Source organism: Hemicordylus capensis, chromosome 2 (assembly GCF_027244095.1).
Source record: "Hemicordylus capensis ecotype Gifberg chromosome 2, rHemCap1.1.pri, whole genome shotgun sequence".
NCBI lineage: Eukaryota > Metazoa > Chordata > Lepidosauria > Squamata > Cordylidae > Hemicordylus > Hemicordylus capensis.
In genome coordinates this window covers 4,223,658-4,248,087 of record NC_069658.1, presented here as the reverse complement: position 1 = coordinate 4,248,087, position 24,430 = coordinate 4,223,658, and the positions used below count along the sequence as shown (strand labels likewise).

The window sequence follows — 24,430 nt, the reverse complement described above, 5'->3', positions numbered from 1 at the left end:
TGAGGTGTCCCTACAGCTGTACCAAATTTGGTTCAAATCGGTTAAGCGGTTTACAAGTTAGCCCACTTGCACCTCAAAAATTTATGTGTCCGCCATCTTGAACTGGGGTGGATGACATCATCACAAACTATGCCAGTGAGGTTCCCTACAGCAGGGGTAGGGAACCTTGGCCCTCCAGCTGTTTTTGAACTACAACTCTCATCATCCCCAGCCACAGGCTGGGGATGGTTGTTGTAGTTCAAAAACAGCTGGAGGGCCAAGGTTCCCCACCCCTGCCCTACAGCTATATCAAATGTGGTTCATACTGGTCCAGGCATTGCAGAGTTGATAGAATACACACACTCACGGAATGCTGGGTGATCTTATAAGCCTATAGGCTAAAAAAGGTAACCTCCAATGACCGCCCATTCTTGCAGGTGCCACTCACCTTGGGCATGATCAGTGCCACATCCACGTTAATCTCAGGCTTGATGCAGGTACCCAGTAGGTAGCTCCCTACCACCTTTACCTCCATAGGGGGCAAGAAGCGGAACCTGCCCTTCACACGGAAAGGTACCTGCAGGAACGGCACCTTCAGCCCCTTCGGTAGCCATGACTGGTCAGTGATCTAGAAGACAGGAGAAGAGGTGAAAGGGCAAGATATTGTGGGTTGAGCCACCAATCGGGGCAGAACACCTGTTTTGCATGCTGAAGGCCCCAGGTCCAATCCCCTTCATCCAGCCGAGTGGGGGAGACTTCACTCTGCCTGAGGCTCCAGAGAGCTGCTGCCACCCACCTGAAGTAGACCATTCTGGGCGAGATGGACCAACGGGATGGCCTCATTTATTTATTATTTATTTACTTAGTACATTTATATACTGCCCCACACAAAGAACTCCCTGGGCAATTCACAATATAAAACCATTAAAACATCAACATAAATAAAACAATTTAAAATACAATAAAAACTCTAAAATCAAAGCTTTAGGCAACTTAACGTGTTCATTTATTTGATCCATGTAAGTGGTACTATAATTCAGGGAAAAGATCTAAACATTGATAGAGTCAGATCAATGGTCTTCTCTGCACAATCTAGAAACCACAGTGTTATCCCAGATCCTGCATCTTCCAGACATCCACAATCAGAGGTGTAAAGCAAACTATACAACAGAGTGCCTCAGTCTCCTTTAGAAACATGGAATGTCATCCCACTAAGGTCTGTGCTTCCTTTACACTGTGGCCACAGGAAAAAAAATCTCCAGGACTCCTCGCTGGAGAGACCACTTGCCACCAGAACCTGATTAAACAGCATGTATCTCAGACATACATCTCTTTCCAGGGTCTCTGGGACTCTGCTCAGCAAAGCATTGATTTCATGGAGGAAGGAGTCGATTTTCTGTTTCCTCTTCTCCTTGAGTGTCACCTCCTTCAAAAGCTCCTCTATCTGTAGGAGGAAAGAACACAAAACGCCATAAGAAAACCCGCTTGCTCTTGTGCTAATTTTTTTTAAAAAGAATAATAATACACCAGATACTGTGCAAAGCACTGGAACAGCACAGTCCAAGTCCTGAGGGTTTACAACTTGCATTCAACAGAACAGAGCTGAGCACAGGTAAAAGATTTCTATGTCAGCATCAGCAGTTAATGAGCAGGAACACCCCTGCTAACTGAGCAAAGAGGTACCTTTTAAAGTTGTGATTCTCCCTATCGAAACAAGCACAGCATCCCTCCAGTAGTAGTTGCTGGTGTCTCGTGGATGAATACACCATCCAAAGTTTTGCATATCCATGGGTGATTGACACCTGGCCCTGGCATAGGCAGGGGGAAACCGGCCCACAAGGGGTTAATTCCGTTTATTGGAGGCAGCCAATGATCATGGAGATCATTTCTGGCCACCCTTTTGTGGCTCATTTACTTTTAAAACCCTGTGTGGGGGGGAGGGAGAATACCCACAAAAGGACTATTTCTGACTTCTGGTGGGCACGTTGCTGGATCACTGGAGGCCTGCAGAGCACAGTGGAGCATGTTATTTTGCCCTTTTAACCACTTCCCCCCTCCCATTTTTGGGGCAATTTTCACGCCACTGGGAACCTAACCCCCACAATGCCATTGCCCCAATGATTCAATATTTGCAGTTTCCATATCCATGGTAATTGCAGAGAATGGAACGCCTGTGAATACTGAGATCCTCCTGTACCTTACGTTTCTTCATATATAGTGAGCACTTTTGGTGCAGGAAACCATCTTATTAATGTATAGGGGTTTTCTCCCTATATAAACTGCTTTGGGAACTTTTGTTGAAAAGCGATATGTAAATATCCATAGTAGTAATGTAAGGTGAGGTTAGGTGAGGCTGGCCCAGGGAAGCTAACTAAGTAACTATGCATCGTTAGGAGGAGGAGATCCATGGAAGAAGAGGGAAGAATCCTGAAGAAACCAAGGGGCAGGGCAATGGCTGTAGTTTTGTAGACTGTGTGGGAGAGTTTATGGTATTACCAGCTGGATCATATTTTGCCAAATAATGATATCTTATTTTGGACATATTAAAGGCATCATAGCAACTGGGGACTAAGAGAGGGTTCAACAAAATAGCAGCGCCTCCAGGAAAGCCAACAGGCATACAGACAGCAGTACAGCAGAGAGCATGGAGAAGGAACGGGATGAAGCAGCCGAGAGGGGCATAACAGTTGTGCTAAAAAGCACCTAGGAGGGACCAAGGGAACTGCAGTGGAAAATAATGGGGAGCTTTCAATGTGTATCTGAACTAAAACAGTGTATATGCAAAAATGTGACAGGAGCCTAATAAACTTGGTGCAATATAAACTGGGAAAGAAAGGAGAGTTGTAGAGAGTGGTGAAGTAAGCAATAACAGAGACAGGGGCAGGTCTTCAAAACGCTGAAAAGCAGCCATCTGATTCATGCGGCTGAGACCAGAAGGAGCCCACGAGATGCTACTGCTTCTTGCTCGCAGCAAAATGCAGCCTGGGTTCCCAGCTTTGCTGGCATGGGGCTGGGGCTCAATGCATGGAGGATCCTGGTTTAGTCAGAGAAATCACAGCAGAAGAAACACACACAATCTGCTAAAAGAGCTTCACCAGCCCAAACTAACCTGCAAGCGCAAGAGGTTGGAATGAAAGAGGTTCTCCGTCTCCTTGAGCCGGCTCAGTTCTTCATTGGTGGGGGGCTTGTACAGCTCAGCCTTGCACAGCTTCACCGGCTGCAAGATGCCCTCCAAGGCTGAAGACCTTTTCTTCCCCTTTGGTCTACCTTCCTTGGTGACAGCCTCGCTGCCCTCCAGATCGCCCAGGTCTACAGCTCTCCCCACATCTTCAGTCATCTGCCACAATGACAAGAAAACAGTTCGAATACATACCAATCAGAAGTTGTGAGTATTGCAACTGGCCACTCTGGCTTCTTTGATAGGAAGGGCGAAATCAAAACACTGGAAAAATATAGTTTTACTGATTTGTGCCTACCAAGAACTAGAGAGAGATAACACTCAGCATAGATATAGTCCCTTAGAGTGCACAAACGTGGTCTCAGCAATCCTGTATAAAAATAACACTGTAAGGTAGATCAGCATTATTATCCTTATATTTGCAGAGGAAGAGATGGGGCTGAAAGAGTTTGCCAGGGGCCACATAGCAAATTCATTTATTTATCATATTTTTATACTGCCTGATATGTATATCTCTAGGTGGTGTTCATGGCAGTGAAGTTCCAACTCACACAATTAAATGCTACAGTTCTCCATAACTGACAAAAGTAAGATGAAAAGAACATGTCTTTTTAAAAGTATTGGTGGTGCAGAGAAAATGGCAAGAAATGCGTTTTTCTCCCTCTCCCATAACACTGGAACTCAAATTGATTGGCAGTAGAGTCAGGACAGACGCACACAGCACTTCTTACAGCATATAGTTTAGGGAATTTCCGGCCACAAGATGTGGGGATGGCCACCAGCTTCACTTCAAAGGGGGAATTAGAAAAGTTTATGGAGAAATATAGATCTATCACTAGCTATTACTTGTGATGCCTAATAGAACCTCCATGTTCAAGGGGAGTCTAGCTCAGTTACGGGGGGAGGCAAAAAGCACGGGAGAGTTCTGGTCCTCATGTCCTCCTGCTGGTGGGACTTCTGGCCCATCGCTGTGGAAAGCAAGAGACTGACTGCTCCAGATGAACCCACCTTGGTCCGCTCCTATGAAATGCACCTCCGGCTCCTGGATCCTCGTTGAGGCATCCACATGGGTGGAACGAAGCGTAACCACGTGGACACCAACCTAGCCCCTGCTCACTTCCGGAGCAAGGGCCGTGCTCGGCTCCCGATTGGCTAAACGTAGTTCCTTTTGCCCCGCCCCTTTTCGACTTCCCTCCAATTGGAGCAGGACCGGAGGGCCACGCCCACACGAGCCGCTTCCTTTGACTGTGCGCGCGCCGGTGTCCGAGCTGGTCCCTTTCACAACGCACTAGGGTGGGCGCGCGCGGCGCGAAGGTTCGGGAATGCTTTCGGGCTCCGGGGGCGCCCCACGGCTCGCGGTTGTTATAGCCGGCAGAGCTGAGGGCTTTGGTACGTGATGCCCGAAGGGCGGGGGGTCTGGTTCCGGGCCGTGGTGCGTCTCTACGGCGAAACAAGGGCAAACAGGAGGGCAGCCAAGCTTTCTCCTTTCCCTCAGGAACATGGGGCTTGATAGCGCCGAGAGCTTATGAGAGAAAGCGCCTCCTGATTGGCGCAATGGCTTGCCCATCAAAAACAAGCCTGATTTCTATTGGACTTCGCCTCCGCTGTGGGGCGGAGTTCGCTGCTCGTCTCGGATGGTCCGGAGCTAGTTGAACGGCGACAATGCAGACCAATGACTAGGTAGGACCGCATAGAAGGACGCCCCCACGTTCTAAAAGGAGGACGTGAGTGGCCAATCAGTGAAGCGCCATTGCATGTGTGACGCATTTAAAAGCCAACCACGAAGGCTGGCTTTTATGGGAGAAATCTCTGCTTTTTCTAATTGGTCAGTAATTCCCACCCAGGTCTCATTAGGCACTGCTTTAGCCAATCATGGAGAGGAAGGGCGTTTCCAATAAGTGCCCCTCACATGGCAGCTGCTGTACGCCCTCGGCTCTTCAGGTCACTAGCATGCATCATTTTAGACTGTAAGTTCCTCGGGGCAGGGATGTGTCCTTTGTGAAGTGTCAGGCACACCGATGACACTGCTATAATATATGAACATTAAGTGTGTTCAGCACAGTTCAGTATGCGCTCTCTTAAATTCTTCTTCCAATTAATAGTCTTTCGTCCTGGTGCATATCTTATCCCTCCCTCCTCCCCAGACCAGGGCCCAAACATCATTTCTTTAGGCCCTGTATAACATACACACACCCTAAATTTTGTTTCTGAAACTACATTTTCTACATTACTCAACCATGTACGGTCCACACTAGGTAGGCTCTGTTCCACTTTTAGGTAGCTTCAGGTGGACTCTAGCAAATCTCACAACCTGAACACCCCATATAGGTCAGGCCATAAATAATTTTCCATAAATATTTCAAGGAAGAGCTACAATTAAGCCTCCTTTTCCTCCATGGTAATAGGGTTGTAGCCTTGGCTGAGCTCCCTTTGAATCTCCAGGCCCTGGTAAAGTGTATCCATTTCCCTGCCAACACCATGCTTATATTTATGTTGGTAGGGTTGCCATATCCAAGCTTCCCAAATCTGGGTGGCCTAATTTGCATATTATGCGAATCATGCAGCAACTAATTTGCATTTATTTATTTGCTGGTCCACTGTGTGAAACAGGATGCTGGACTAGATGGGCCTTGGGCCTGATCCTGCAGGGTTGTTCTTATGTTCTTTTGACAGATTTGTATACTTCCCCCCTCCTCCTCTGCCCCCTCCTCTGGGATGGGAAGGGCCTGCACTGAATTTCTTAAGCATGAGGTTTTGCCTCATCCTATGAAAGTGATCAGGGCGCTTCCCGGACTAGCTGCTCATCAGCAGCAAAATGCCTCCATTCGGGTGTCCCAACCCTGTTGTATCGTCTGGAAAGCACCCAGGAAGGAGAAGAGAAGAGAGGAGAGGAGAGTTGAGCTGGTCTTGTGGTCACAAGCATGACTTGTCCCCTTAGCTAAGCAGGGTCTGCCCTGGTTGCATATGAATGGGAGACTTGATGTGTGAGCACTGTAAGATATTCCCCTCAGGGGATGGAGCCACTCTGAGAAGATCATTTAAGTTCCAAGTTCCCTCCCTGGAAGCATCTCCAAGATAGGGCTGAGAGAGACTCCAGGCTGCAACCTTGGAGAAGCCACTGACAGTCTGTGGAGACAATACCGAGCTAGATAAACCAATGGTCTGACTCAGTATATGGCAGCTTCCTATGTAAGGTTGCACGCATCTTTCATTTTTAATCCTCACAGCAATGCTGCATTGGGGAGGTGCTAGCCCCCCACTCCAGAGACCGGCAGATGATGGCTTTGACTCACATCTACACCTTGAATGACTGTTCTAGGACTAATTAGGTGTGATCAAGAGAGTCTGTACTGCCTTTCCGGGCAAAGTAGGATGTGAGCTCAGGCCACTGCAGGAATTGCTGAAGAACCCTGGGAGGCCCACCTGCCTTGGGAGCCTGCTGAGCCCACAATATCTGTCATCGAGAGCAACAAGATCACCCTCCAGCCCAGCCCTAATGGCATGGTTTGGTGCAACTGGCTGTGCCTGTGATTGCCCGTGAAGCATTGCTGGGGCGACTTTGTTCAAGGAAGAGAAAGAGCAATGCAGCTTACAGGAGAGCTCCTCGTTCATTCATTCCTCACTCTGGCGTTAAGGAAATCATAGTTTATTGTTGGCAAACACAAAGCCCGTTCGGGACCCCACCTGCATGGGAATCTGTCACGCCCTCCTCTTTGCTCTGCACACAAGCATCTTCTCAGCCTCAAGCACTGGAAACGTTTTCCACAGAGTAACATGTCTTGATCATTCTTGTGAATGTGTGCATCCTCTGGGATCAGAATCGAATGAATCAGAAACAATTCCCATCATGGTCCGATGCTCACCTTTTATGGCATGGCTCTTGAGAAATTTTGCTATTTTTCCAGATGCCTTCATAGTGTTGCTTGGTCTTGCATTTTTCTAAATGACTGAGTCTTGGATATCTGTACTAACTTGCCTAGTAGTGCAAAATCACGGATCCTGAAACATCAAAAAATGTTCCTCCTTTTCTCTGCCCAGTCTCCACTGTCTTGTTTGTTCTGGGTCTCTCCCTTCCTTACTGCTGGACCTTACCCATCTCTCTTTCCTTGAGAGTGGGCCTTCAGTGCTGCTCTTGCTGGCACCCTGTCGTCTGCCAATTTGCACTCTGCTTCTCGGTCTTCCTTGCCTGTTGCTTGACTTTTGTGCCTTGCTTTCTGATCTGTTTCTCATGCTGCAAAGCCATTCCCTGACTTTTGATCTAGAGCTCCTTTTGCTGGTACTGGATCTGTCATCCTTGCTACTCGACCTCTTCCTGATCAGTCTCCGCTCTTTGCTGCTCGACCGCCGCTCTTTGCTGCTCGACCGCCGCTCTTTGCTGCTCGACCGCCGCTCTTTGCTGCTCGACCGCCGCTCTTTGCTGCTCGACCGCCGCTCTTTGCTGCTCGACCGCCGCTCTTTGCTGCTCGACCGCCGCTCTTTGCTGCTCGACCGCCGCTCTTTGCTGCTCGACCGCCGCTCTTTGCTGCTCGACCGCCGCTCTTTGCTGCTCGACCGCCGCTCTTTGCTGCTCGACCGCCGCTCTTTGCTGCTCGACCGCCGCTCTTTGCTGCTCGACCGCCGCTCTTTGCTGCTCGACCGCCGCTCTTTGCTGCTCGACCGCCGCTCTTTGCTTACCACCAGTTTTTCTTGGCTGATAGTGCCTAGCTTTCTCTCTCTCTCCTGGTTTCTCAGCCAGGCCTGAAGTCCATGCTTCAGGTACAATTTCTTCTCTAGGATTGAACCGATTAAGGACAGTTTCTTGTCAATGGCCTTGTGAGGGACAGGGAGCATGCTGTCTCCCTTCAGCAGGAATTGAGGCTGGCGAACGCGCTCTCCCCCACCTTCGCTCTGTGAACGCATCATCCTCAGAGGCTCATTCCCAGCGGAAGTCATCTTTTTTGCTGTCAGAGGTGCCTTGCTTTCCATGGTCACCAGCTGGACTCGGGAGGCTGGATATGGTGCAGCATCTTCCTTTCGGAACTTCCAGGATACATCCATCTCTTTCTCCTCATGGCTGATACTTACTGGACCAATGCTGCATCCTGTCGAGATCCCTTTTCCACTAGTAGATTCTTCTGTGGATGTCTCTCCTCCACATACCTGTGACTCTTCTAGCTGAACCTCCTCTTCGTCCTCAGCTCTCTGTCGTACATCAGCACCAGGTTTATCTCGGCCACGCATTTCCTCAGTGAAGTTCAGGCCTTCTGTGAACCTAAGCAGATTCTGAGTGGTGAGAATGGATCTTTGTGGCCGACTGTCCCTTCCCATGATTACCAAAGAACTAGAGGGGACAAAGCCCTTCAAGGCCTCACGGACTCTGCCAGGCAATCTCCACAGCCGCTGGAGCTTCATCTTCTGAATATGGAGCTCCAAGGACCTGCAGATGCCTTCAGAAATGAAGGAGGGCTGCAGATGCTCGATACGGACAACAATCTTGGCCTTGTGACAGATGTGGACTGAGGGAGTCCTGTGTGTGAAACACAGAAGTGACCTCTGGATGAGGACCGGCAAGCCCCACATGTGCTGGATCTTTTTCTTTTTCACATGCAGTTCTAAGGCCTCCCTTTCCTGTTCCCGGAGAAATGGTGTCTTCATGTCCAAGAACCGGAAGGCAGTTGTTCTGCGTCTGGGAGGCTGTAAAGGCGGTTTGGGCATCATTACTCCCAGAGCCTCCACGTAGCTGACGCCCAGTCCCCAGAGGGAGATCAAGTGGTTGTGCTGCACAGCCAACTCCATCCTTTCGACATCCTCTCTCCGTGCAAAGGTGAGGAAGTGGCGGCGTGGTTGCAGGGCCCTGCGGCCAGGGAGGATGAGCTGGGGGAGAGGCTGCCTCGAAGAAAGTGCTGCACGACGCCAAGACAACTTGACCATGGCTGGTAAGGCTCCCAGCTGGACCTCCACACACTTCCTAGCCAGACGGAGCTTTACCTTCTCCAGGTCTTTGGCTGCCAGGATGGAGGGCAGAGGCTGTGAGGCAGCAGTTCTCACCATTCTTTCTGCTTTCTTGGTGCCTGGCCCCGTGGACACTGTACCCACAGACCACGACTCTGGGGGCAGTGGCTGTGGGGTGGCATCTCCCACAATTCTTTTCGCTTTCCTGGTGCCTGGCCCCATGGACACAGTACCCACAGACCACTCTGGGGGCAGTGGCTGTGGAGTGGCATCTCCCACAATTCTTTCCGCTTTCCTGGTGCCTGGCCCCATGGATACTGTACCCACAGACCACAATTCAGGGGGACTGCCACCTCCTGAGTGCAGCAAGCCAAAGGGAGCCCTTGCCACTTTTTGTCTCAGGGCAAGACTTCCAGCCTCTGGACACAGGCACTTCAGGGATGCCAGGACCCTCCTGGGCAAACCCCATTGTCGATGCAGCTTCGTCTTCTGCACATGGAGTTCCAGGTGGCTGCAGACGCTACAGGGAAGGAAAGAGAGTTCCTGCCGCATGGTGCTCACATGAACCTCGGTCGATTGGCGAGAAGGCAGTTGGGGGAACCCTTGCATAAAGGCCTCCAGCGACCGCCGGATGAGAGCAGGGACACCCCACAGATGCTGCAGCCTCTTCTTCTGGATGTGCACTTCCAGGGCGTCTTTGGCTGGTTGTGGAAGGAATATGATGTGCACCTCTGTGAACTCAATGCCCGTCCTTCTGGGCGGGAGCGAAACAGGGCGGGGCTTGGGCACCATCCCACCGAGTGCCTCCACGTAGCGCAAGCCCAGCTCCCACAGGGAGGCCAAGTGTCTCCGACAGACAGAGAGCTCCAACCGAACCACGTCATCTGGGGGTACAAATGGCAGGAAACCGCTGCGAAGTTGTAGGGATCTCTGGCTGGGACAGATTAGCCTGGGGAGAAGCTGTTTTGTGGAGAGCAATACGAGGCGCCAAGAGAACCTAGAGAGAGGGGGGAAGGCCCCCAACTGCACCTCCACAGATTTCTTGGCCAAGTGGTGCTCCATCTTCTCCAGTTCCTCGGGCCCCAGCATGGGGCAGGGCAAAGGCACCCTATGTGGGGCAACAGCAGTTCTCCTGCTCCTGATTCTTCTGTCACCACTTACTGCTGAAGGCCCTGGGAAATCTCCACGGATGCTGTCAGACAGGGCCTGGTGAGGCTTTGATGCGTTCCTGCCTGGGGAGCCAAATCCCATCTCTGGGCACAGCAGTCTCAGGGACTGCAGAACTCTGCTGGGCAGCCCCCATCGCTGGAGGACGACTCTTTTCAGAACGTTCCGGTTCAGCTTGTGGGTGGTTTCTTTGCTGAGGAAGGAGAGCTGGTCTGGAAGAACGATCACATTCCTCAGCCCAGGCTTTTGGCGACACTGCAGGGGGACAGCGGGGAGAAGCTGGCGGAGGGATCTCTGGACAAGGTCCGGCAGCCCCCAGGCGTGCTGCAACCGCTTCCTCTTGACGTGCCACTCCAGCTTCTCTCGGATCCCTTTTGCAATGAACAGCGTCTCTGCAGCAGAGAACCTGACTGTGGTCGCCTCAGCGGGCAAAAGGTGGTCCGGAGCTGGTGGGGCCGTTCCATGGAAGAGGCAAGCCACTGACTTGCTGTAAAGCGTGGGCAGCCCCCACCTGTGGGCCAGCTGCTTGTGCTTGATGTTAAATTGGATACGATCCAGTATATCATGCTCCACAAAGGGGAGTTGCTGGGACCGCAGCCGAACACCTTTCAGCCCAGGCGGGAGGACTTTGGGAAGGCTGCTTTTCTCAGCTTGGTGGGTGATTTCCCGATGGGAAAGGAAGTCCAGCTGGATCTTCAGGGCTTTCTTGGCTAAAGGTCCTGCCATGCCTTGTTTCCACTCGCAGAGGCCTTGTAGGGGCCGCCTCTCTGAGCAGCCAGCTGGTCGTTCCGGGGGACTTGATGCTTTTTTCGGTGGAGGCCCCTTCATTTTGGGTCTCCTCAGTTCAGGGGACAGTGGGGCCTTCTCCCCTTCCCTGGGCCTCTTGGTCAGTGGTGCAGAGACTGGTATGAAGCCCCGAAGAGACTCCTTGACCCTCTTGGGAAGGCCCCATTGCCTCTCTACAATCATACGCTTGAGGTGGTTCTCCAGCAGCTTCTTGGTCCCCAGGGGGATGAAAGTGAGCTGGTTGGTGACTGGAAGAGTATTCTCTTTCAGTTGAGCACACCATGGGGAATCGGGGCGGGCAGTGGAGGGAGGCGGAGCTGGAAGGAACCGGCACAAGGATCGCTGGGTCAGGCTGGGCAGGCCCCACTGGTGCTGTAGCCTCTTCCTGAGGATGTGAGACTCCAGAACCTCCAAATGAGTGGGTACCCCCAGCTGTGCACTTCCAGACTCAGCAGTGGGAGGCATCCAGGGTGGAGCACTGGGTATCACTGTGGCCAAGGGATGGGTGGATTGGGCTCCCTGGAAGGGCACCTTGTTGGACATCAGCACTACACGTTCCCCTTTCTTCCGGAGACTTTGCCTGCTGGATGGCGGAGGACAGCTCTGTGCCTGCAGGAAAGCCACTTTCCTTGCCTTTGCTGCAGCCATCTTCTGAGAATGCTGTCCAGGTTCAGGAAGGCTTGACCGACAGGCACAGGCAGATCTGAAGGCCATGTCCTTGGCTTGCTGTTGTGCCTTTCCAGTCCTCTGATTTTCTTTCCCGATTGCATGTGCTGAACCAGGTGTACGGGGATGAAAATCCATGTGCTTGACGGCTTCCTGAACCCTGCGTGGCAGCCCCCAGCACTTGAGGTGCACCATCTTTTTGAGCTGTTTTTCAAGTCTTGTCTTGGAGTCCACACTCAGAAAGGAGAGGGAGTGGGGCCTGGTCACTGCAGCAGTGCCTTTCACAGGCTTCCCAGAAATTGAAACAGAAGCAAGGGGCATCAAAGACCAGATTGACCTGAGGAGGACTCTGGACAGCCCTATGTTGTGTTGAACTCTCTTTGCAACCAAGTGCCGTTCCAAGGCCGCCCTTACAGCCTCTGGCACAAACGGGGTGTCCATGGCAGGAAACGTCATTCTCGGTAGCTTCTGGGTTCCAAGGGATGTCAATATACTTCTCTGCCCTGTACGCCCTCGTCTCCCATGATGTCTACCAGGAGTGGTCCCTCGACATGAACTGGGGAGATGTTTCCTCCCATTGGGAAAGATGTCCTGCTTCTCCTGGCCAGTTTCTCCCTCGCTCTTAGAAGAGACCTCACTCTCGATCTGCAAAGAGTGCTCATAGAATGCTTCCTGTTGGAGAATGACCTCTTGGTGACCACTGTCTATCCAGCTCTGAAGTGATCCATTGGACTGACCAGAAGAGGAACTGTAGTCTGTCCTGCTGCTGAAAGAAGCTTCAGATACATCTGAAGAGGAGCAGCAAAGGCTTTCATTTTGACCAACCCAACCTTTGGACTGGGATGCCAGAGAGGCCTTGGCACTTTCATGGTCTTCTCTCTCCCCTGCATCTGCTTGAAGCCAGCCTTGACTCTCCAGCTCAGTCTGCCAGAAAGAGAGGAGGCAGCATGGTTACTCAGAAGGAAAATGAGTACCCTGAACTTCCCTCTTCCCAAAGTCATAGTCCACTGACCCTGCATCTCCCCTTCATCACATCCAGTTTCTCAATCTCCTCCTCAAAATGTGGGGGCCATAACAGGATACAGGATTGCAACTGAGGTCAGAGAATAGAGTGAGACTCTTACTTCTCATCATTAGATATTAGAACAGATTATAAAGCATCTTCAGAATGTTGCAATGGAAAGTAGAAGCTAGGATGGATTTGCTAACTATAAACTTGCCAGACTAATCTGTTCTCTTTTGTATATCACCTGACTCCAAAGGCTCTAGGAGGTTCACAAAGAAAAATACAAGAAAAACAAAATAAAACAAACTGTTAAAACAACATTCAGAGATTTTTGTTTGGGTTAACTAGTGTAACGAATTGTGAAAGTTCTGTGGACATAATTTACCTTCTTTTCAGCAATGCATTTAACAAGTTTCCATCATATTTTGATTAGCAAACTGGTCAAATGCAGGCAAGATGAGAACACCATCCAATGGATTCACAGCTGGCTGAGAAATATCTGAAGGGCTATCGCATCGAGGAAGGAGCAGACTTGTTCTCTACTCCAGAGGGCAGGACTAGAACCAATAGGTTGAAATGACAGGAAGCAGGTTCAGGCTAGACATTAGGAGTAATTCCCTAACTTTAAGAAATGTTGGAGAGTGCAACAGCCTGACTCTTGCAGAGTCAGGCTCTCTTTCACTGGAGCCTTTCAAACAGAGACTGAACAGCTGTCCTCTCTCGAAATAAGGAACCTGCAGGGTTAGGTGGTTGGGGTGCTTTGCAGCACCTCGGATAGCTCCAGTAGTGCAATGAGGGCTTCAGATACCTCTAGGCTCCACAGCCCTGCCTGAAGAGCAGAGAGATTCAAAGGGGTAGTCCTCTGGCCTGGAGCCTAGCAGTTCTCCTCCACTGCATCAACTCTCTCCTGACACATGGTTACAGCTGTTATGACAGCTTGGGGGAGTGCGAGGAACATTGTGTAGAAGAGGCCAGTATATTGGGGTGCTCAGGTTCAGGGAGTGTAGGTTCTGGGGTCTCTTGTCCTGGGGGTCCCCCACCTCACAGGCTCAGGCTCCAGACTGGTGTCAGGGCTTATGGCTGGGGCTGACTCTGGCTCAGCTGCTCCCCCACTTCAAGATCTGACTCCATGTTACTGCTCAGGGGTCTGGAGTTATGATAATCAGGGATGCTGTAGCCGCTGGCTTAATAGACTTTCCATCTATTCAGTCTAATAGACTTTCAGTCTATCTAGACTTGCAAAGTCCCTTCTACCTCTTAAATGCTGTGATTCTGGTATCAAAGTCATACTGATGAACCAACCAGTAATTTCCTGGATTTTCCTCCCCCACCACACCTTTTCAGAAACTGGAACAACATTTGCCCATCTTCATTCTAATGGCATTTCATGCATTCTCCAGGATTTCTCTAAAGTGATAGATGGAGGTTCTGAGAGCTCAGCATCAAGTTCTTTTAGTAGGATGCAGTTCATCCAACACTGAAGACATGAACTCATTCAAGGCAGGTGTTTCCTGAATAACTCTTTATTCATTTTTAAAAATTAGCTTACCTTTCCCCAAATTTCCAAAGCTTCATACAGCATCATCTAAAAAAATGAAATACAATATCAATAATACAACCTGTATAAAAAGCCAGAAAACAAGAAGCAAACATAAGAACAGCCCTGCTGGATCAGGCTCAAGGCCCATCTAATCCAGCATCCTGTTTCACACAGTGGCCCACCAGATGCCTCTGGGGAGCCCACAGGCAGGGGGTGAGAGCTTGCCCCCTCTCCTGGCATTGATCCCCTGACTGGTATTTAGTGGCATCTTGCCTCTGAGGCTAGAGGTAGCCTATACCCACCAGACTAGTAGCCATTGATAGACCTGTCCTCCATGTCTAAGTCCCTTTTAAAGCCATCCAAGTGGTGGCCATTTGTCGGTCCTAAATTGCCTGACCTTCAGTTTCATGGGATCACCCCTGGTCCTAGTGTTGTGAGAGAGGGAGAAAATTCTCTCTCTACACCAAGCATAATTTTATAAACCTCTATAATGTCTCCCCATTGTCACCTCTTTTCCAAACTAAAGAGCCCCAGATGCTGTAGCCTTGCCTCATAAGGAAGATGCTCCAAGTCCCTGATCATCTTGGTGGCCCTCTTCTGTACCTTTTCCAGTTCTACAATTCATTCATTCATTCATTCATTCGATTTCTATACCGCCCTTCCAAAAAATGGCTCAGGGCAGTTTACATAGAGAAATAATAAATAAGATGGATCTCTGTCCCCAAAGGGCTCACAATCTAAAAAGAAACACAAGATAGACACCAGCTTTAACAGTCACTGGAGGGCTGCTGTGCTGGGGATGGATAGGGCCAGTTACTCTCCCCCTGCTCAATAAAGAGAATCACCACGTTAAAAGGTGCCTCTTTGCCCAGTTAGCAAGGGTTACAATGTCCTTCTTAAGATATGATGACCAGAACTGAACACAGTACAGTCATCCCTCACCAACCGCGGGTCTCTGAATCATGGTTTTAAGTCATCCATAACTGGGAAATTGTGGCAGGTCTTGCCAACTGCAACCTGGTTAGATATTTTGGCAATTTGGGGAGGAGTTCATGATTTCCAGGGGGTTGGGGGTGATTTCTGGGGGATGCCCCTCACTCCTCTTGCTGTCCATTAGGAATTTAAAGGGATTCCAGGTGATTTTTTTTTTTTTTTTGGTCATTTTTTCTTTATTTTTAGGTCTTTTCACTACCACAATTCCCCTACCCCCCCCCCCCTTACAATGCTTTTCAATTGCTTGTCAGCAGTGAATTTGCTAACCCTGAGGTTTTCTGGAATGGGATCACTGTTCCCTCTAACAGAGATTCCCAGATGTTGTTGACTACAACTCCCAGAATCCCTAGCCAAAGGCCATTGCATCTGAGGATGCTAGGAGTTGTAGTGAACAGCATCTGGGAATCCCAGTTAGAGGGAACACTGAACAGAACCCTTGCGGTTGGTGAGGGATGACTGTACTCCAATTATGGCCACAACTAACAGACTGCATAAAATTGCACTAAAATCAGAGCAGAAAGAGAGCAAAGCGGATGGACAAAGGTCTGCCTAAACAGCCAAATATTTCTAAGCAGTGGAACATAAAAGAGAGATGGGGCCAGCCAGATCACTAGTGGGAGGAAGTTCTATAAGATGGGAGCCCCCCCCCACAAAAGGCCCCCTCCAACGTAAATGCTGATAGACCTCTGACCAAGGTGGCCCATGCGCGCCAGGCTCTCTAGAAGTTCTTATAAGCTCCTATGGGCAGACTCATGGGGGAAGGTGTTTCTTCAGGTGTCCTGATCCCAAATGATTGACAGCTTCAGTTATGCCCAGAAACAAAACTTCTCATCAGTGCTGCCCCATCAGAATGTGTTCCCTCACCCCTAGGACTCCAGCAGCTGCATTCTGAACCACTTAGTTTCTAAGCAGTCTTCAAGGGCAGCCATGCCTAAAGCATGTTACAGTAATCTAGTCAAGATCAATTGGATTTTCAGTCTTGCATTTTGACCCCTCACCATTCACGCTGCTTTTGTGTGGTTTTGGTAGACAATGGAACCAAAGTAGGAGCTGAAGTGAGTGGTTCTGCCTCCTGCTAACATTTCTCCATCCTTACTGAGTAGTGGACCTACTATTTCCTTCCTCGCCCTTTGAACATACTGCTCTTGGTATCCCTCTCCAGCTTCAGCCCATTCTGAGCTTCAGCTCTTGTGACCCTGTCCCTATAGGTCTGGACTGCCTGTATGCATCTGTCCTTGGTGCCCTACTGAAACTATGTCCCTGAGTGCCTCTATCCTCAAGGACATATTTTTGCAGGACATTGAAAGTTTCAGAAAGAAAGGAAATTGTTACCAAACAAAAATCACTTCTCCCCCTGCTTGCATGAGTGAAACATTTTCCTCATGCAGCATTACTCTGGTTCATGCTCAATGATTCTATGATTCCCATCTGTGCATCAGTGTATAGACAGCAGAAGCCACAGATATTATGCTCCAATGTTCCTGCTGATACTTTACTCTGAGGTTTGCTAGGCAAGCCCACAACTCCCACAGATTATCCAGTTGCACCCCAGTCTCTGTCTTTAGTACTGACCTTTGGGCTTTTGTCTCTCTCCCCTAGAATGACACCACCTCTTCTAGCTCTGTAACCTGGTCCTTACACCATCAAAGCTGTTTGCCCAACGAGCAAGCAAGGCTCTAGTTGGGCGGCAGAGCCGCCGCCGCCTCAGCCAGAGGAGATGGGCCCAGCCGGGAGGGGGCGGCGGGGGAGGCCAGAGAAGATGGCGGGCCCGGGGGAAGCCGGAGCCCTGGGGAAGCAGGCCCCGCAGAGGGGCCGGACGAGACGAGGAGGCGGCGGGGGAAGCCGAGCGAGGCGGCGGCAGAGCCACCGCCTCGGCAAGAGGACGCAGTGCGGGCGAGGCGGCGGAGGAGGCCGGAGAAGACAGCGGGCCTGGGGGAAGCAGGAGCCCTTGGGAAGTGGGCCCAGCTGAGGGCCGAGGCGGAGAGCCGGGCAGGGGCGGCCAGCAGGCAGGGGCAGCCAGCAGGCGGGCGGGTGGCGAAGCGGGCCCTGTCAAGGGCTGAGGCGGACGGGCGGGCGGCCCCGATCCCGGGACAAGAGGAGGGGGTGGGGGGAGAGGTGGCTGGCCTGCGGACAGCCGCAAACACTGCACACAACGCTTCTAGCGCCCGTTAATGTTAACGGGCTTAATGACTAGTAATAATAATAATAATACTCGATGTCTGGGTAAAACAAACCAGTCAATAACACCTGTCTGACTGTGTAAACAAGAAATAATAATAATAATATCCTCCCCCAGTGAGGCACTACCTTGGCATGGTTGTGGGGCTTGCGTCCTCTGAGGAAGGTGAGAGCTATGCCAGAGGTCCAACCATACTGGACAGGTCTCACCAGAGGAGCCAGACAAAGAGTGCCTCTCCCATCAACAAAATGGTGAGATGTAACTTTAATAAATCTATACCGGATCGGTCATTGCCCGGGTCAACAAGGACCACGCCAGGTGCTGGAGTCCCTGGACATGATCTGGTGGCAAGTGGGCAACAGGACTCAGGATCTTCAGTTGAGCAACCAGGGCTGAAGACAGCAAATTTACTGGAAGAAATGTCGCTTAACCGAAAAAAATATACGAAAAATGCCAACAAGGAAATAATGATCTGCTATTACAAGTCTGGTCCAACTAGAAGAGGTTATTTAAAAAGAATGTACCAAATTTGGAAAGAGAAGCATCCAGATACAGAAATAAGAGAACAAAGGCTAGCAGACCAGAGAAGATTCATAATAAGAAATAAAGTATTCACAGGAGTTGAGCTGGAAGAACTGCAAAGAGCAACACAGGCTCAAGATATGGTAGAAGAATTACCACCAACTGAAGCAGTTGCTCAGGCGCAGGTGGAGGAGGTGTTGGAAATAGAGGATGCCACCATTGCTGAACTGTTTCAAAATCAAAACCAGGCAACCTCCCCTTTGCCTTCACCTCAAAAACCCAAATGCCATTTAACAGAAAAGCAACAAGAACTAAAGCAAAAAATAACTGAGCACATGAACCAAACAACCACCAGGGTTCGACTTCCAGCTCTAAAAACAGTTGCCAAAAAACAAATTGCTCACGTATTAAAAGATGTCAATGCTGCACTTGCAGAAATAACAACCAACAATTTGCAAGAAACAAACCAACTAATGTACAGTGCAGCAACAATAACAACACAAGAGCTCGGATTTAAGATCAGTGGACCTGTAAAAAAAAAAGAAAGCAGTATATCACCTAAATGGAAGATTAGATTAGAACATAAAATCTCCAGGCTCAGATCAGATGCTAGTAAATTGAAAGATATGAAAGACAAGAAGCTGAAGAATGAAAACACCAAACAGTATCTGATCCAAAAATACCACCTCAAGTCAAGGAAAATTAGAGAAGTCCTGGAAATAATAAAGCAGCAAATAACAGCAGTGTCAAAGAAGATTAGCAGATAGGAAGCCGGAACTACGCAACACAGGCAGAATCTCTAATTCCAGTCGAATCAGAGACGTTTCTACCAAAGCATAGAAGGAGAAACTACAAGAAACTTGGAAACACCAAATAAAGAAGACACAGTGCAATTCTGGGGGAAATTATGGGACAATCCAATAGATTATAATAAAAAGCAGGCTGGATGAAAGAGGTCAAAAAATGTAACCAACAAATGCAAGATCTAACAATAACACCAGAATTAATAAGTGAAAGAGCAAAGAAAATTAAAAATTGGACTGCTCCAGGCGATGATGAACTGCATGGCTTTTGGCTTAAACACCTAACAAGCCTTCATAAACAACTATCAAAACAGTTCAATCACATTTTGCAAGGAGGTGATATTGAACAATGGCTAACAACTGGGAAAACTCATCTCATCATGAAAGACCCAGCAAAAGGTGCAGTTCCAAGTAATTATAGACTGATAACCTGTCTGCCAACCATGTTCAAATTATTAACTGGAATAATAGCAGATGAAGTCATGCAACACTTATTAACTAACAAACAGCTTCCAGTTGAACAGAAAGGAAATTGCCTGAACACCAGAGGCACAAAAGACCAGCTGCTGATTGACAAAATGATTTTAGAAAACTGCAAGAGAAGAAAAACCAATCTAAGTGTTGCATGGATTGACTACAAGAAAGCCTTTGATTCATTGCCTCACACATGGATACTAAAATGTTTAGAAACAACTGGTGTCAGCAAAAACATTCAGATATTTATTATAAAAGCAATGAGCATGTGGAGTACACAGTTAACAATCAATGGCGAGACACTTGGACGGGTTAGCATTAGAAGAGGCATTTTCCAAGGGGACTCACTATCCCCTCTGTTGTTTGTAATCGCCATGACCCCACTTTCACAAATACTAAACAAAACAGGCCTCGGATACCAAACATCTAAAACATCAAGTCAAATCAACCATCTGCTGTACATGGACGATCTGAAGTTGTATGGAAAGTCCCAGTCAGAAATCGAATCACTGCTAAACATTGTCCATATATTGAGTAGCGAAATAGCAATGGAGTTTGGACTAGACAAGTGTACTGCATTAATAATGAACAGAGGGAAAATAACAAAAACAGAAGGAATAGAACTGCCCAATGGAAGCAACATCAAGAACCTGGAAGAGAAAGAACATTACAAATACTTGGGCATTCTCCAGGCTGATAACATCACACACACTGAAGTTAAAAGAAAAATTGGAAGTGAATACATCAGGAGAGTTAGAAAAATCCTCAAGTCCAAACTCAATGGTGGGAACACCATACAAGCCATAAACACCTGGGCTATACCTGTTATCAGATACACTGCAGGAATAATAGACTGGACCCAGGCAGAGCTAGAGACGCTAGATCGTAAGACCAGGAAAATCATGACCATCAATCATGCTCTGCACCCCCGCAGTGATGTCGATAGGCTCTACCTCCCTTGCAGCTCAGGTGGAAGAGGAATGCTGCAAGTCCATCAAACAGTAGAGGAGGAGAAAAGAGGCCTTGAAGAATATATCAAGGACAGTGAAGAAGATGCACTTCAAATGGCCAATAATGCGAAACTATTCAACACCAATGAAAGAAAGCAGGCCTACAAGAAAGAACAAGTCAAGAACCGAGCAGAAAAATGGAGAAATAAGCCCCTGCATGGACAATATTTGCACAATATAAGTGGAAAATCAGACATCACCAAGACCTGGCAATGGCTTAAGAATGGCAACTTGAAGAAAGAAACAGAGGGTTTAATACTGGCTGCACAAGAACAGGCACTAAGAACAAATGCAATAAGAGCCAAAGTCGAAAAATCCACCACAAACAGCAAGTGCCGCCTTTGTAAAGAAGCAGATGAAACCGTGGACCACCTAATCAGCTGTTGTAAAAAGATCGCACAGACTGACTACAAACAAAGGCATGACAAAGTAGCAGGGATGATACACTAGAACATCTGCAAAAAATACAAGCTACCTGTAGCCAAAAATTGGTGGGACCATAAAATTGAAAAAGTTGAAGAAAATTAAGATGTAAAAATATTATGGGACTTCCGACTACAAACAGACAAACATCTGCCACACAATACACCAGATATAATGTAGTCGAGAAGAAAGAAAAACAAGTTAAAATAATCGACATAGCAATACCATAGCAATTGAGATTGTTTTTAATGAAAAGCGGTATATAAATCCAACAATAAAAATAAATAAATAAATAAATACCAGGGGATAGCAGAATAGAAGAAAAAGAAATAGAAAAAATCACCAAATACAAAGATCTACAAAATGAAATTGAAAGGCTGTGGCAGAAAAAGACCAAAATAATCCCAGTGGTCATTGGCGCCCTGGGTGCAGTTCCAAAAGACCTTGAAGAGCACCTCAACACCATAGGGGCCACAGAAATCACCATCAGCCAATTACAAAAAGCAGCTTTACTGGGAACAGCCTATATTCTGCGACGATATCTATAACAACAGCAACAACATTGACAATAAAATTTTGGCATCCCAGGTCCTTGGGAAGGACCCGATGTCTGGATAAAACAAAGCAGTCAATAACACCTGTCTGACTGTGTAAAATAATAATAATATCACTTTTCTTTAAAATAATCCCGAAGTGGTTTACAGTATAATTAAAACAATGTGCAATTAAAATATAAATTAAACATACAAATATTAAATATACATATAAATAAATATAATGTATTTATTATAAAAGTTTCATAACCTATATAAAACAGTAACACACAAAAACACAAAGCGGCAGCAGTAAAAGCTTTGCACACAGAAGGCCCCAGGCTCAATCCCTGGCAAGAACCTCTGAACAGGAGGGATCCAATCAGCCCTAAATGTGCAGCCTGACCCACAGCTGCTCTTCCTGAGCTCCTCCTAGAACCAGCTCCCAAGTTCCTGCTCTAGCCTCTGCTTTGGCTGCTGGCCCAAGCCTCTGGGCTGTGATCGTCCTGCTCCCTGTCCCTACCTGCCTTTCTGGATTGGCCCTCAGCTCTTGTCTGAGGTCCTGACCTGATATCTCAGCCCAGCACCAAACCCGCCGGGCCTGAACATGGACAGGTACATCTGCAGCTGCAGATGGTGCACCAGCCACAGGCAGACAGGCTACCCACCTGTTGTGTTCTGGAGTGAAGATCTGTACAGCGCGGAGGCCCTGCCTGGCTTCTCTCCCAGAGCTGACTGCCTCTTCCATCCCACAGAAAGGAGCCATGTAGGATCTTCCGGGCGAGGCAGGTGAGCAGAGTCAGAACAATGGTGCTGCTGAGAAGGAAACAGAGGTCCCAGCAACTGGCAAAGTAGCAGTAGTTCTGGATGGCATCCATGTTTGTCAGGCAGGCCTGTGCAGACTCAGCAGCCTGAGCCCTAGCAGCCTAGCCCCCAGCTGAGTTCCAGACCATGTCATAAAGGTCTCCACAGGCAGCCTGGAAACTCAGGGCCCTTGCAAGGTTTCCTCCTGTCGGAGACCCTGCCCTGCCTTCATCTGGTTGGTTACCCTAAACGGCATCCTGACCACCCCTGGTTCACATGCCCCTCAGCTATGCACCACGTACAGTTAACCTGATGGAGATGGGGCTGCAACAACTCAGTAGTTGCTTCCTGGTTCTGAACATAGCTGCCTGATAAGGAGGATATATGAGCATTCTGGCCTTTGTATAGCTAGACAGCCATTCTGTCCCCCTCCCTTTCTTTTTATGGGCTTTTCTCTCCTGCATCACCAGAGGGGAAGCAAAGCCTGGGAGAAGTTACTGAGAAGTAAGTCCATTTGTTTCACTAGGGCTTACTTCTGAGTAAACACACATAGAATCAGGTCTAGCAGACAGCCTAGGCATGAACGGGGACTTGGTTTCTCACCCACCCCAAAATAGATTGTGACGAAGGCTAGGAACCTCCAAGGAATTGCAACAAGAACTGGAACCCCAAGAACTATTTCTGCTCACCGCTAACAAGCTAGCATCCTGTAGACTGCTTTTGAACATGGAGGTTCTACTTTGGAACCAAACCTGCCTATAAATATGGAGGCTTCACTTGTCCATAATGAGGAATGTTGGCAGCGGGCAGGAATAGTGTATGGAGTTTTGTTGCTGCACTTCTTTGGAGCTTCCTAGAAGTATTTGGCTGAGCAGTTTGGGGAAGAGGATGCTGTGTTGAAGTACAAACCTAGTGAGTTCCTTTTCAAGTAGCATTTTGAGGAGCAATCCTGCAACGCTTGTACGGGTGTAATGCAAGAGAGTAATTCTTTGTGCAAACCTGTATTGAACACAGTGGGACTTGCTTCAATATGAAGAGGGAATAAGTGAATGGTCCTGGAACAATGGTGTTCAGGGGAAGAATACTGGAAAGATCCTTTTAAAAATGTGCGTGGGGAGCAATATAAAAATCCTGTAATAGAAGTCCACCAGTTCTACCACCGCCACCCCCTGCCACGTAACACACAGCATCTGACATTAACTACAGCATCACACAGGGCATAAGATCTGCTAGAACATTTAGAACAAAAATGCCAATAACAACTCCTCTCCTACTTTGTAGATAATACAGTGTTAACTGCTCCAAAGTGCTGACTAAACGCTCCAGTTAGGCTTTTGGGATAATGTGGGGAATCAGCGGGACTATATGGAGCAGTCCACCACAGTATCAATTTATGCAAAGTTTTGATCTGGGAAATGATGAGGAGGTGGAAATTCAATACAGATTTATTTAAGGATAAAAGGGGTACAAGATTAGGAAAAGGTGATTAGGCAAAGCAATACATTTCTAACTAGCAGTAATAACAACAATCTCACCAAGAGGCATTTTAGTTTCTGAATTGTTTAGATCTGAATCAATGAATCTGCTTAAGGCTTACTAGAGAAAGGACTGAAATGCAGGATTAAAGGAGGAAAGAGAAGAGAATGAGGAGATTTAAAGGGATAGGAAGTTAGTATTACCAGCCCTGATCTGTGAGTGTGTTCACTGCACTTGCAGGTGATGTGTTCACAGGGATAGAGCAGAAAGGCAGAGGCAAGTGCCGCAGCATGACCACTTCGCGGGCTGAAGAACCAGGGTGGCATAGGTCCGTGTAAGTGGGTGTCCTACCCTTTCTGCTTGGGTCCAGGGTAGGTTCTAAGAGTTCCCTGGGTGTCCTGAGTATTCTAAACATGTGCTTCGATCTGGGATACAATAAGGCAAATTCATGCCCCGGGGCAATGCACAAGCCAAGTGCCCTGACAGGAGGGGCTAAAACTCTGTGGAACAAGGGGATTCGTGTTTGCATGAATCAACAATGTGGGTGTAATCCTAGGAAACAAATGGTGGAATGGTTTGGAAGTGTACATGTAAGCTTGCATGGGTGAACTTTCTGCCAGCCGGGATGTCTCCTGATGGAGAGAGATCTGGGTCTTTTGAATGTTAATGACTTATCCTGGTCCTTGGCAGATCATTAGCATGTTAATGGTAGCAGGGTGGGATGCGCTGTGCTTATCTGAGTTCCTGAGGAGAAGACTAGCAAAGCTATTTCTCTTTTGCAAGAAGGGGGATAACCACTGTTCCATCTAAGAGGGATTCCCAGATGTTGTTGTTGTTCACCCAGGCCTTTTAAATTTTAAATTTTGACCTGATTTTTTAAAGTCTTTTAAATATTGTTCTGTATTGTATTATGTATTTTCTCCCCCCACATTTATTTATTTATTTGGTATGGAGATCAGC

The 24,430-nt window shown here is 48.3% G+C and overlaps 2 protein-coding genes across 3 annotated transcripts in view; both read right to left on the bottom strand.

Moving 5' to 3' along the window:
- Positions 1-4,759, bottom strand: part of NOL6 (nucleolar protein 6) — an 83,903-nt gene extending 79,144 nt beyond the window's left edge. Inside the window, exons 1-4 of one of the 2 annotated variants that reach the window (XM_053292506.1) lie at positions 4,166-4,759; positions 3,089-3,316; positions 1,307-1,423; positions 428-607 (exon numbers count right to left, since the gene is read on the bottom strand). In XM_053292506.1, coding sequence (XP_053148481.1) covers positions 428-607; positions 1,307-1,423; positions 3,089-3,316 — 525 coding nt within the window. In that variant the 5' untranslated portion in view covers positions 4,166-4,759. The remainder of the gene's footprint in view (positions 1-427; positions 608-1,306; positions 1,424-3,088; positions 3,317-4,165) is intronic. The other variant, XM_053292505.1, reaches the window with a different exon arrangement.
- On the bottom strand, positions 4,520-22,414 carry LOC128348054 (uncharacterized). Its single transcript, XM_053303566.1, has 4 exons — positions 21,859-22,414; positions 14,263-14,298; positions 7,409-12,631; positions 4,520-4,597 (listed from the first exon to the last, which is right to left on the bottom strand). The coding sequence occupies exons 1-4, from the start codon at positions 22,066-22,068 to the stop codon at positions 4,520-4,522; spliced, it is 5,547 nt and encodes a 1,848-aa protein (XP_053159541.1). The 5' UTR covers positions 22,069-22,414.
- Positions 22,415-24,430: the final 2,016 nt, after the last annotated feature.

Excerpts from the sequence above, each read along its gene's own strand:
- LOC128348054 (XM_053303566.1), bottom strand. The coding sequence starts at position 22,068 with ATGGATGCCATCCAGAACTACTGCTACTTTGCCAGTTGCTGGGACCTC. Across the intron at positions 14,299-21,858 it reads TTCACTCCAGAACACAACAG|ATGATGCTGTATGAAGCTTT; the intron begins GTGGGTAGCCTG and ends TCATTTTTTTAG. Across the intron at positions 12,632-14,262 it reads CTTTGGAAATTTGGGGAAAG|ACTGAGCTGGAGAGTCAAGG; the intron begins GTAAGCTAATTT and ends TCTTTCTGGCAG.